This window comes from Hyla sarda, chromosome 9, assembly GCF_029499605.1.
Source record: "Hyla sarda isolate aHylSar1 chromosome 9, aHylSar1.hap1, whole genome shotgun sequence".
Taxonomy (NCBI): domain Eukaryota; kingdom Metazoa; phylum Chordata; class Amphibia; order Anura; family Hylidae; genus Hyla; species Hyla sarda.
Window position 1 is genome coordinate 2820166 of NC_079197.1, and position 13052 is coordinate 2833217.

General features: G+C 41.8%; 1 protein-coding gene across 1 annotated transcript in view; it reads right to left on the reverse strand.

Annotated features, from left to right (window-relative positions):
- Positions 1–13052, reverse strand: part of HMCN2 (hemicentin 2) — a gene marked incomplete in the record, with an annotated part of 213000 nt that overhangs the window by 156961 nt on the left and 42987 nt on the right. Inside the window, 5 exon segments of the mRNA XM_056539579.1 lie at positions 302–423; positions 2210–2354; positions 7277–7540; positions 8481–8601; positions 12883–12989. Of these exon segments, the coding sequence (XP_056395554.1) occupies positions 302–423; positions 2210–2354; positions 7277–7540; positions 8481–8601; positions 12883–12989 (759 nt within the window).

The following is a 13052-nucleotide window of genomic DNA, read 5'->3' on the forward strand; positions in this document are numbered from 1 at the left end:
CCGTCAGGGTGACCAAAATACCGTCTGTGCTGGGAAAATACCAGCCAGGTGGCAATCCTACCATTCGGCCATTTTTTTAATGTGTTTTTTTATGTGACAACTCCCATAGGGTGGTCACCCAGATTTTTTGTACATTCCTGAATGGGAACTCCTGCCAGTATAGCAGTAATGCTAAAATAATGGGCGCAGCACTGAACCAGTCTGGAAACAGTGGTATACATTAAAAAAGAGGGCACCATAGCAAATATCCATACAGGCCGCCTATTATGGCCTCCTGGAAGATACACGTGACGCCTCTTACCTGCAATAGACACTTGGGTTTGAGCGAATCCTGCCCCGGCGTTACTGATGGCCGTGCACTGGTAGACGCCTTCATGGCGAGCGGACGCAGACGGGATCTCGTAGGTGGCGTTGCTGGATTCCCTAATGGTAACAAAACCCGTCAGCTTCACAGACCATGTATGAAGTGTAAATCCAACAAAATGTGCACCATATTTATCACATGCCATGTAACCATTAAACAAATTTTGCGCACATTATGACCCAGCTAATATTTTTTTTTTCTGGCTCACGTTTTTTTCCTCCTTACTTTCTCAGACCCATAACTTTTTTATTTTTCGACTGAAAAAGTTGTATTAGGGCTTATTTTCTGCGCAGCGAGTTGTACTTTCCACTGATTCCACTTTTTATTTAAAATCATACATTGTATTACAAAGCCAGAAGAAAATTATATATAGGGCAAAATTGAAAAAAATATGGAATTGCAAAATTTTGTAGGCCAATAATTTTTTCGGAGTTCAAAAAACGGTAAATCTGACATCTTTATTTTATGGTTTTATGGGTCAGATCGATTCCAATGATGCCAAACTGTCAGGATCAGGACTGGCGGATGGTGAGGACACTGGTGGTGGATCCTCTGTGCCGGAGATGTGATGGCGTGGGCCGTACCAGGGGAACGGAGTCTAAGGGGTTACTGGTATTCACCAGAGCCCGCCGTAAAGCGGGATGGACCTGCTGCGGCAGGTAACCCCCAGGTCGTTCCACCCGGTAGCGACTCAACCCCTCTAACGGCTGAGATGGTGCAGTACAAAAGGACAAGGCAAGGCAAGGTCGGACGTAGCAGAAGGTCAGGGCAGGCGGCAAGGTTCGTAGTCAGGGGCAACGGCAAAGGTTCTGGAAACACAGGCAAAGGACACACTGGAAAATGCTTTCCCTAGGCACTAAGCAACAAGATCCGGCGAGAACAGGAAAGGGGAAGTGGGATATATAGTGTAGGAAGTGATTAGCACTGATTGGGCCAGGCACCAATTAGTGGTGCACTGGCCCTTTAAATTTCAGAGAGCCGCGAGCGCGCGCACCCTAGAGAGCGGGGCCGCGCGTGCCGGGACAGGACAGCAGGAGGACGGGGCAGGTAAGAGGATTGGGATGCGACCCGCAGGCGGGCGCGTCCCGCAATGCGGATCATATCCCCGCCGGTGATAGCAGAGCAGCGCTCCCGGTCAGCGGGTCTGACCGGGGCGCTGCACGCAGAAGAACGCCGCGAGCGCTCCGGGGAGGAGCAGGGACCCGGAGCGCTCGGCGTAACACAAACTTGACACCAGGGAATAGTGGCATTTAATGTTTAAATGCCGTGATCTGTATAGGAGCGATCTCCGATGTCCATCATTACTGGCAGATGTCAGAAGCTGATAGCAGTGGACATCTCCCGGTCATGACGCAGACCCGACCCGCAGGCCCCCGTCATGTCCGCGCACCTGACCCATGATGTACATGTATGTCATGGGTAGGGAAGGGGTTACAGGAGTAGAAAAATTGTTCCCCGACACAACCCGTGATAAATTCCTTCCATAGATATGAATGGAGGGGGGCGTGGCATAACGTCACGTCTCTGGCCATGGATACCCAGCGTTCTGAACATAATGGCTGGTTCTGCACGGAGCTCATGGAGGGTCTCAGTGGCGAGACCCCCGGGATCAGACTTCTTATCCCCTATCCTTTTGCATCCTGTCACCATACGAACGTTGTAGTTACACTTTAACTATAGCATCCTGCCGGGAGAAGAAACATTAGCCCAGGCTGCTGCTTATAAATGAGAACATGTAACCTGTCTTTTCTTTTAGGCCATATTTTTTATACATAGTTGCTCCATTTTTCGGGTGTATGATGATACATGACCCCAATGTCCTGACCAATAGAGGATTGTACTTACGTGAAGAGCAGCTCCTCCCCCAGCCTCGCCCCGTCCCTTGAGAACCGCACTCTGAATGGAATATCGCTCAGAACTAAGCAGGTGATTGCGAGAGCGCGCTGGTGGTATCCCTGGACGAGCGGCGCCATTGTCACTGTAGGAACGTCTGCAGGAAGAGAAAAGAGGTCCATGTCGTAATTTCAATACCCGAACAAAAGACATTGAAAGAACAAAATGTGAATTCGCGTAGAAGAAACAGACATGGTCGCACATCTACAATCTTGTATAATGATCTGATTGCTTCTCAGCACAATATCAAAAACTTACAGGTTGTTAGTATATACTGGTGCGGTGCGGGGCGGCGTCCGTTGCTGCCGTGGCGCCGTGTCTGCGGGGAGGTGCGACCCATGGACTGGTTTGAGTGGCATTGGGGCCGCTCTGCCAGTGGGTCGTTCCCCCCCCCCCCCCCCCCCCCCCCCGTGGGCACTGGTGTCGCGGCGGTGGTGGTCGCCGCCCAGTGCTGCGCCATTTTATGCTAGGGACGTTAGGGACCCACTCTAAATAGGTGGCCTTGACGTGGCGAGTGGGCTTGTACTTATTGATCAAAAATGTATAATAACAACCTGTTAGTTTTTGATATTATGCTGAGTAGCAATCAGATCATTATACAAGATTGTAGATGTGCGACCATGTCTGTTTCTTCTACCCAAATTCACATTGAAAGAACAAAGACAGAAAATCCAATCTAGGATCCTCAGACTAAGTCAGTGCGCAAAACATAAAAGATCAATACTAAAGGATAAATCTAATACTGAGGGATAAATCTAATACTGAAGGATAAATCTAATACTGAGGGATAAATCTAATACTGAGGGATAAATCTAATACTGAGGGATAAATCTAATACTGAGGGATAAATCTAATACTGAGGGATAAATCTAATACTGAGGGATAAATCTAATACTGAGGGATAAATCTAATACTGAGGGATAAATCCAATACTGAGAGATAAATCTAATACTGAAGGATAAATCTAATACTGAGGGATAAATCTAATACTGAGGGATAAATCTAATACTGAGGGATAAATCCAATACTGAGGGATAAATCCAATACTGAGGGATAAATCTAATACTGAGGGATAAATCTAATACTGAGGGATAAATCTAATACTGAGGGATAAATCTAATACTGAGGGATAAATCTAATACTGAGGGATAAATCTAATACTGAGGGAAAAATCTAATACTGAGAGATAAATCTAATACTGAGGGATAAATCTAATACTGAGGGATAAATCTAATACTGACGGATAAATCTAATACTGAGGGATAAATCTTATACTGAGGGATAAATCTAATACTGAGGAATAAATCTAATACCGAGGGATAAATCTTATACTGAGGGATAAATCTAATACTGAGGAATAAATCTAATACTGAGGGATAAATCTAATACAGAGGGATAAATCCAATACTGAAGGATAAATCTAATACTGACGGATAAATCTAATACTGAGGGATAAATCTAATACTGACGGATAAATCTAATACAGAGGGATAAATCTAATACCGAGGGATAAATCTAATACAGAGGGATAAATCTAATACCGAGGGATAAATCTAATACTGAGGGATAAATCTAATACTGAGGGATAAATCTAATACTGAGGGATAAATCTAATACTGAGGGATAAATCTAATACTGAGGGATAAATCTAATACTGAGGGATAAATCTAATACTGAGGGATAAATCTAATACTGAGGGATAAATCTAATACTGAAGGATAAATCTAATACTGAGGGATAAATCTAATACTGAGGGATAAATCCAATACTGAGGGATAAATCTAATACTGAGGGATAAATCTAATACTGAGGGATAAATCTAATACTGAGGGATAAATCTAATACTGAGGGATAAATCTAATACTGAGGGATAAATCTAATACTGAGGGATAAATCTAATACTGAGGGATAAATCTAATACTGAGGGATAAATCTAATACCGAGGGATAAATCTAATACCGAGGGATAAATCTAATACTGAGGGATAAATCTAATACTGAGGGATAAATCTAATACTGAGGGATAAATCTAATACTGAAGGATAAATCTAATACTAAAGGATAAATCTAATACTGAGGGATAAATCTAATACTGAGGGATAAATCTAATACTGAGGGATAAATCTAATACTGAGGGATAAATCCAATACTGAGGGATAAATCCAATACTGAGGGATAAATCCAATACTGAGGGATAAATCCAATACTGAGGGATAAATCCAATACTGAGGGATAAATCTAATACTGAGGGATAAATCTAATACTGAGGGATAAATCTAATACTGAGGGATAAATCTAATACTGAGGGATAAATCTAATACTGAGGGATAAATCTAATACTGAGGGATAAATCCAATACTGAGGGATAAATCTAATACTGAGAGATAAATCTAATACTGAAGGATAAATCTAATACAGAGGGATAAATCCAATACTGAGGGATAAATCCAATACTGAGGGATAAATCTAATACTGAGGGATAAATCTAATACTGAGGGATAAATCTAATACTGAGGGATAAATCTAATACTGAGGGATAAATCTAATACTGAGGGATAAATCTAATACTGAGGGATAAATCCAATACTGAGGGATAAATCCAATACTGAGGGATAAATCTAATACTGAGGGATAAATCCAATACTGAGGGATAAATCTAATACCGAGGGATAAATCTAATACAGAGGGATAAATCTAATACCGAGGGATAAATCTAATACTGAGGGATAAATCTAATACTGAGGGATAAATCTAATACTGAGGGATAAATCTAATACTGAAGGATAAATCTAATACTGAGGGATAAATCTAATACTGAGGGATAAATCTAATACTAAAGGATAAATCTAATACTGAGGGATAAATCTAATACTGAGGGATAAATCTAATACTGAGGGATAAATCTAATACTGAGGGATAAATCTAATACTGAGGGATAAATCCAATACTGAGGGATAAATCCAATACTGAGGGATAAATCCAATACTGAGGGATAAATCTAATACTGAGGGATAAATCTAATACTGAGGGATAAATCTAATACTGAGGGATAAATCTAATACTGAGGGAAAAATCTAATACTGAGAGATAAATCTAATACTGAGGGATAAATCTAATACGGAGGGATAAATCTAATACTGACGGATAAATCCAATACCGAGGGATAAATCTTATACTGAGGGATAAATCTAATACTGAGGAATAAATCTAATACTGAGGGATAAATCTAATACAGAGGGATAAATCCAATACTGAAGGCTAAATCTAATACTGAAGGATGAATATAATACTGAAGGATAAATCTAATACTGACGGATAAATCTAATACTGAGGGATAAATCTAATACTGAGGGATAAATCTAATACAGAGGGATAAATCTAATACCGAGGGATAAATCTAATACAGAGGGATAAATCTAATACCGAGGGATAAATCTAATACTGAGGGATAAATCTAATACTGAGGGATAAATCTAATACTGAGGGATAAATCTAATACTGAGGGATAAATCTAATACCGAGGGATAAATCTAATACTGAGGGATAAATCTAATACTGAGGGATAAATCTAATACTGAGGGATAAATCTAATACTGAGGGATAAATCTAATACTGAAGGATAAATCTAATACTAAAGGATAAATCTAATACTGAGGGATAAATCTAATACTGAGGGATAAATCTAATACTGAGGGATAAATCTAATACTGAGGGCTAAATCTAATACTGAGGGATAAATCCAATACTGAGGGATAAATCTAATACTGAGGGATAAATCTAATACTGAGGGATAAATCTAATACTGAGGGATAAATCTAATACTGAGGGATAAATCTAATACTGAGGGAAAAATCTAATACTGAGAGATAAATCTAATACTGAGGGATAAATCTAATACTGAGGGATAAATCTAATACTGAGGGAAAAATCTAATACTGAGGGATAAATCTAATACTGAGGGAAAAATCTAATACTGAGAGATAAATCTAATACTGAGGGATAAATCTAATACTGAGGGATAAATCTAATACTGACGGATAAATCCAATACCGAGGGATAAATCTTATACTGAGGGATAAATCTAATACTGAGGAATAAATCTAATACTGAGGGATAAATCTAATACAGAGGGATAAATCCAATACTGAAGGCTAAATCTAATACTGAAGGATGAATATAATACTGAAGGATAAATCTAATACTGACGGATAAATCTAATACTGAGGGATAAATCTAATACTGAGGGATAAATCTAATACAGAGGGATAAATCTAATACCGAGGGATAAATCTAATACCGAGGGATAAATCTAATACTGAGGGATGAATCCAATACTGAGGGTTTATCCAATACTGGAGCTGGAGACAACACAACACTGAAAATGAGAGGACTACACAACTTTCTGTTAGGATAGAGAGAGAAGCCAGGGAGCTGCTGAGACAACACCACACTGAAAATGAGAGGACTATACAACTTCCTGTCAGGATAGAGGGAAGAGACAGGGGGGCTGCTGAGACAACATAACAGTGACAATGAGAGGTCTACACAACTTCCTGTCAGGAGTGAGGAAGGGCTCGGGAGCTGCAGAGACAACACCCCACTGACAACAAGAGGACTAAGTAACCTCCTGTCAGGAGAGAGGGAGGAGCCAGGAAGCTGGAGACAACACCACACTGACAATGAAAGGACTACATAACTTCCTGTCAGGATAGAGGGGGAAGCTAGGGAGCTGCAGAGACAACACCAAACTGACAATGAGAGTTCTACACAACTTCCTGTCAAGGGTGAACCATGCAAAAACATGCTGAAGCCAGTACAATATAAAGTTTTATATATCTTGGATTGATAGTTTTATTTCAACACAGTTTTCTGATACTGGAATACCCCTTTAAGCACCAGCCTTTTAGGTCTAGTGGTCCATTAGGTGCAGCACAGAGTCATATTGAAGATTAATGTACTGTACTAATAAAGCTGAGGGGCAGATCCATAATTAATACCGTCTTTGGTGTGTGGCGCTCACCTGGTATAATGCTGGTATACGCCACATTGGAGAGTCTCTGGAACTTATACCCATTGTGGTCGGTCCCATTAATCTTTACAAAGAAACTTCCCTTGGGCGCTTGGAATAGCGGCACGGTCCACAGGTGTTTGCTGCGCTTGTACGGTAAACGTTCCGCTGGCAGAGAGAAGTAGGGTTCTCCGGACACCCGCAGCAGGTCCAGATGGTTCACCTGTCCCGGAGGAGTCAGGCCCGAGCAGTTAACCAGCGCCGAGATGGGAATCCCTAAAAAAATAGATAGAAAATAGAGTTTAGTGTTCATATAGATCAGTGTTTCCCAAGCAGTGTGCCTCCAGCTGTTGTAAAACTACAACTCCCAGCATGCTGGGAGTTGTTATTTTGCAACAGCTGAAGGCACACTGCTTAGGAAACACTGACATATACAGTATATATATATATATATATATATATATATATATATATATATATATATATTACAATGAACCAGGTTGGAGCATTCTCCTATACTTTGTCTGGACATGCTGGGAAATGTAGTTTTGCAACAGCTGGAGGCACAATGCTTGGGAAACACTGACATTATACAATACAGTATATATATATACATATATTACAATGAACCAGGTTGGAGCATTCTCCTATACTTTGTGTCTCTTTCGTATTATATTCTATATTATATTTTATTATTCTATAGTATATTGTATTATAGTCTATTAATAAATTATCAATAATTAAAAAAACATTTTTTTTTAAATCAACTGGTGCCAGAAAGTTAAACAGATTTGTAAATTACTTCTGTTAAAAAATCTTAATCCTTTCAGTACGTATCAGCTGCTGTATACTACAGAGGAAGTTCTTTTCTTTTTGAATTTCTTTCCATTCTGACCACAGTGCTCTCTGCTGACACCTCTGTCCATTTTAGGAACTGTACGGAGCAGGAGAGGTTTGCTATGGGGATTTGCTTTTACTCTGGACAGTTCCTAAAATGGACAGAGGTGTCAGCAGAGAGCACTGTGGTCAGACAGAAAGGAAATTCAAAAAGAAAAGAATTTCCACTGTAGCATACAGCAGCTGATAAATACTGGAAGGATTAACATTTTTAAATAGAAGTAATTTACATATCTGTTTAACTGTCTGGCGCCAGTTGATTTAAAAAAAAATGTTTTCCAGTGGAGTACCCCTTTAATGTATTTCTGTTACTAATCACCTTTTATTGGGCGCTCGATGACTTTCAAGGGATCCACGATGGCCGTAGTGGAGAACGCGGCGCGGAAATCCAAGGTGCTGACCCCGGTGACTCTGACCGTGTGCCGTCCGCTGCTGCCGATCTGTAGCACATAACAATTACAGGAATTAATGAAATTACTTCATGGCTACATGGCGACTTTGGCCATATAATGAAAGTGAACAGGGTCGCACTGTAACCTTTAATTCCACCATTCACTTTCATTAGCTGCGATACAGCGCAATTTATGCAGCCTGGAATGGCAATTTTTGCCTGCCCAACCCAGGAATCACACACTCCACCTTTAAACCTTACAGAGCCCCCCTCACCACGTTTCACCACCGGTTGGGAGTCTGACCACTGGGACCCCCTGCTATCTCCTGCATGGCGCTACGGCTCTCCTCCTGCATGGAGTGGGGGTTGGCACGCGCCCTCCATGTATTTCTATGGGAGACTTGGAGGTACATGAGTCCAGTGATCGTGTATCTCCAGCTCTTCCATAGAGATGAAAGGAGGGCGCATGCCGACCCCCTGCTCCGTGCAGGAGGAGAGCTGGAGCACCATGCAGGAGACAGCAGGAGCCCCGGCTCCCCCTGGGAGTGGCACGTTACGGCCCCTCCATATAGCTCGACGGGAGAGCCAAAGATAGTCGAATGGCTTTCGCATAGAGCTATATGGAGGGGGAGTGGTGGCCCCCAATTTTTGCGGGGGTCGTGACACGCTGCTCTCTGGGAGAGCCGGGGCTCCATACAAGAGATCGCGAGGGGCCCCAGCAGTCAGACCCCCACAGATAGGGGATACATTTTTTACCACGAGACTTCTCCTTTAAGGTTATTTTCAAACGCCTGAGTTTCTGAATCGAATTCCGCATGGAAATTCTGCATGAATTTATGGCCAATACACTTCAATAGGATTCCGCTGTCCCATTCAAACATGCAGAATTTCTGCTGCATGGATTCCACTGAACTGAATGTGCAATTCATTCATGCAGAATTTAGTGCAGAATTTTCTTGCAGAAATTGTACCATGTAAACGTAGCCTAAGACGGTCACAGAAATGTCTCCGGCCAATCGGCTGTGTGTGAACAGACCTGCATTCACTCTGCTTCCCAAATTATATGGTTTCTACCAGCAGAAAGGACGTGTGCGCAATCTGCTGCCTGCAATAGTGTAAATTCATATGTCAGTCATAAAGGAGCAAAACATAAATATACAGAGAACGTTTTCCAGATACGTTTATTGGTCTATTGTGTGTTGTGCCCAGGAGCCCAGATCGCTCCCAGCTGCTGCCCTCCCAGCGCGCAAATTAAGGAGAGAACCGCAGATCTATGGGAGAGATTAGGAAGGAGAAGTGAACGCTTATTGGTATCAGTGATGGGAGTTGTAGTTTGTTTGGGAACAAGAAGAAGAATAACCCTGGCACCGCCAGGAGGGGTAGATGAGGGGGGCGCCCCTATGAGGCCATTAGGCTGACGTGCGGCCGTCTCTGAGCGCCTTCATCAGGGTAACAAGCTGCTTCTCTAATGTTTAGGGGGAACTGACAGAGAGAAATGGGACAAAACCCAATGAACAATAAACATAGTCATAGACTGAACCTATTCTAGAGATCAAAGGAGCCGCCCAGAGGGGGAGACCCTCGCACCTCACACTACAAAATGGGGAGGGGGCGCAGGATTTTACTATCTACCAAAAAACTATGGACACAAAATACCCATCCTCCAGCACATTACTGTTACTTCCTGCAGTTTCCCCAGCTTTCCAGGCTGCAGACAGACACTGAGCATCACTTTATCACTGTATCTACAGGTCCATTATAGCTACACTGTTTCCATTGTTGCATACCATTTGCATTGTTCTGTGTTATTCTGCTATGGTTATGTTCACACGTCGGAATCTCTGCATGGAATTCCGCATAAAAATTCTGCATGATTTATAGCCAATACACTTCAATGGGATTCCGTTGTCCCAGTCACACACCAACATTTCCGCTGCAGGAATTCCATGGAAGTGAACTGGCTATAAATTTACTGCGGAATGTATTGCAGAATTTTTTAATGCAGAATTCCGTGCAGAAATTCTGCTGTGTAAACATAGGCTTAAAGGGGTACTCCGCCCCTAGACACCTTATCCCCTATCAAGCAGCAGGAGATATCCTAACAAACACTGAAGAGAACGGCGTTACACGCACAGTATAGGAGATCACATGACATATCATCACATTCTATATCAAAACACAGACATTTTCAGTACATCGCCATTAAGAACAATGGGACTTTGCTGCAACAGAATTTCTGAGCGGAATTTTTTGGCCAGATTTCACTTAGAAATTCCGCTGTGTGAACATGGATTTAGATAGATTTGTTGGATTAATAAATGCAAAACAAACTGGATTTTTTTAAAACATAATTTAGAAATTAAATACTTTTCTAATTTAATAAAAAAATAATAAAAAACTAAATTAAAAAAATAATCTTTGACCATTATAATTATTACTAATTATTATAATAATTTTTTTTTTTTTTTTACCATTCAATATTTTGGTTCTTTTTAGTTATATTGTACAATTTTTAAAGTGGAATTCAGAATTAGTATTGTGTTATTCAGTTTTTTTGTTTTTTTAAAATAATTAATACTTACGAGCCCTATTATGCCAGAATATAAACCATATTCTAATGATGTAAGTGGTGAAAACAATTTTACACATTCTGCTGTGAAAAATGATTTAGGAACTCTGTTTATACGTCGGGTGACAGGAAATGTGCTCAGTTGGCTTTTCACAATGCACCAAAAAGGTCAGTGTGCCAGAAAAATACAGACATGTGCCAAAAGAGAGTCGCAGAATCCAAGAAACAGTAAAATCCAGCATTATTAGAACATTGGGGCCTATGTCTCCAGGACAATGAATCGTACAAAATGGGAAGAGGAGACATTTTGGCCCTTTTTTGTTTTTGTTATTTTGTTTTTTTATTATTTCCATATTAAATTTCTAGTTAAAATTTTAAGCATTTTCCCTTATAATCCGGAAAGTGATTTTCGGATGTCAGTAATTTATGGCGGATCGGACATGTGCCAGAGTGCACCCCAATGACCAAGAGGCTTTCATTTATTTAATCTATGGAATCCATTGGCGCCGTCACTATTGGCAGCAATGCAGTCCACGTGGATTTAGGCTGAAAAAATTAACTTGATGATCCCTTCTTCAGAATTTGGAATTTGAATTTTTACAGCGGAATTTTCCGCTGCAGAAATTATCCAAAGTGCATGGCGCAGCAGAATCCTATTGAAGACAATGGGAGGCTGCTGCATCGGAATTTCCAAAAGAATTTATCTGCTCAGAAATACAGTAGCACGCACATTGCCTTAGGAGTGAAAGATCTCATGTAGCGCATGCTTGATGCCCTTATAAGGGAACTCCAGCAAAAAATGGGGGATAAGTAGCTGATCGTGGGGTGTCCGGTTGCTGCCCCCCCCCCCCCCTCCCCCGTGATCACTGAAAAGGAACCCTGGCTCTTTCATAGAGGAGCACATGACGAGTGCTGTCCTCGGGTCCTTTTGGCGCTCCTATAGAAATAAATGGAGCACGTGCCGACTGCAGCACATACTCCTCACTGAAGGCAGGGTCCATTTTGGAGATCTGCTTCTATTCTGTGGATAAATACATTTTTGCTGAAATTCTCCTTTAATACAGCGTTCCCCAACCATTTCCAGCTGTTGCAAAACTAAAACTCCCAGCATGTCCGGGTATGCTGGGAGTTGTAGTGTTGAAACAGCTACAGGCATTCTGGTTGGGATACAATGTCCTACACTGCCTTGGGAGTGAAGTATTCTTCTGTAGCAAAACTACAATTCCCAGCATGCCCGGTTAGCCAAAGGCTGTCCAGGCATGCTGGGAGTTGTAGTTTTGAAACAGCTGGGAGGTCCACAGTTTAAAAAGATTTGCAACAGCTGGAGGTACCCTGGTTTGAAAACATTGGTCAAGCCAAACAATCCTATATGGTTTTTAACCCTTCCCCACCCCATTGATTTCAGTAGCCAGGGGCCGCCACAATCTGGAGACCACTGATCTAGGCTGTCCGGGCATGCTGGGAGTTGTAGTTTTGCAACAGCTGGAGGCTCCCTTGTTGGGAACCACTGCCTGAAATTCATTTTCCTATACTTTTTTTCACCACAATTTATAGAGAATTCCAATAGAAACCGATGGCCTTCTTATATACCACAGACCGTTCTAAGAGTCTGTATAATTGTTGATCATTTCCAGGATAATTCCCAGGAATAAGTCTATGGAACAGCTTCATCCCTGTGTGTACGGGAGCCCCTGCTGGACTGTGCCCAGCTCCACACAATGGGGCTCCGCTCACCAGGACGCACAATGGCGGACACGTTACCTTGATGACCCATATTCCAGACACAGTCGGCTTCAGTCCCAGCACAAGAGCTGAATTAGGGATCCGCAGCAGCTCCTCCAGGCCCTGGCTATCAGAGAGCACTTTCCCTGCCAGGAGAGAAATAAGGGGTCAGTTCTGTCTGTGTGCGGTGATGGCCGCCAAGTACACAA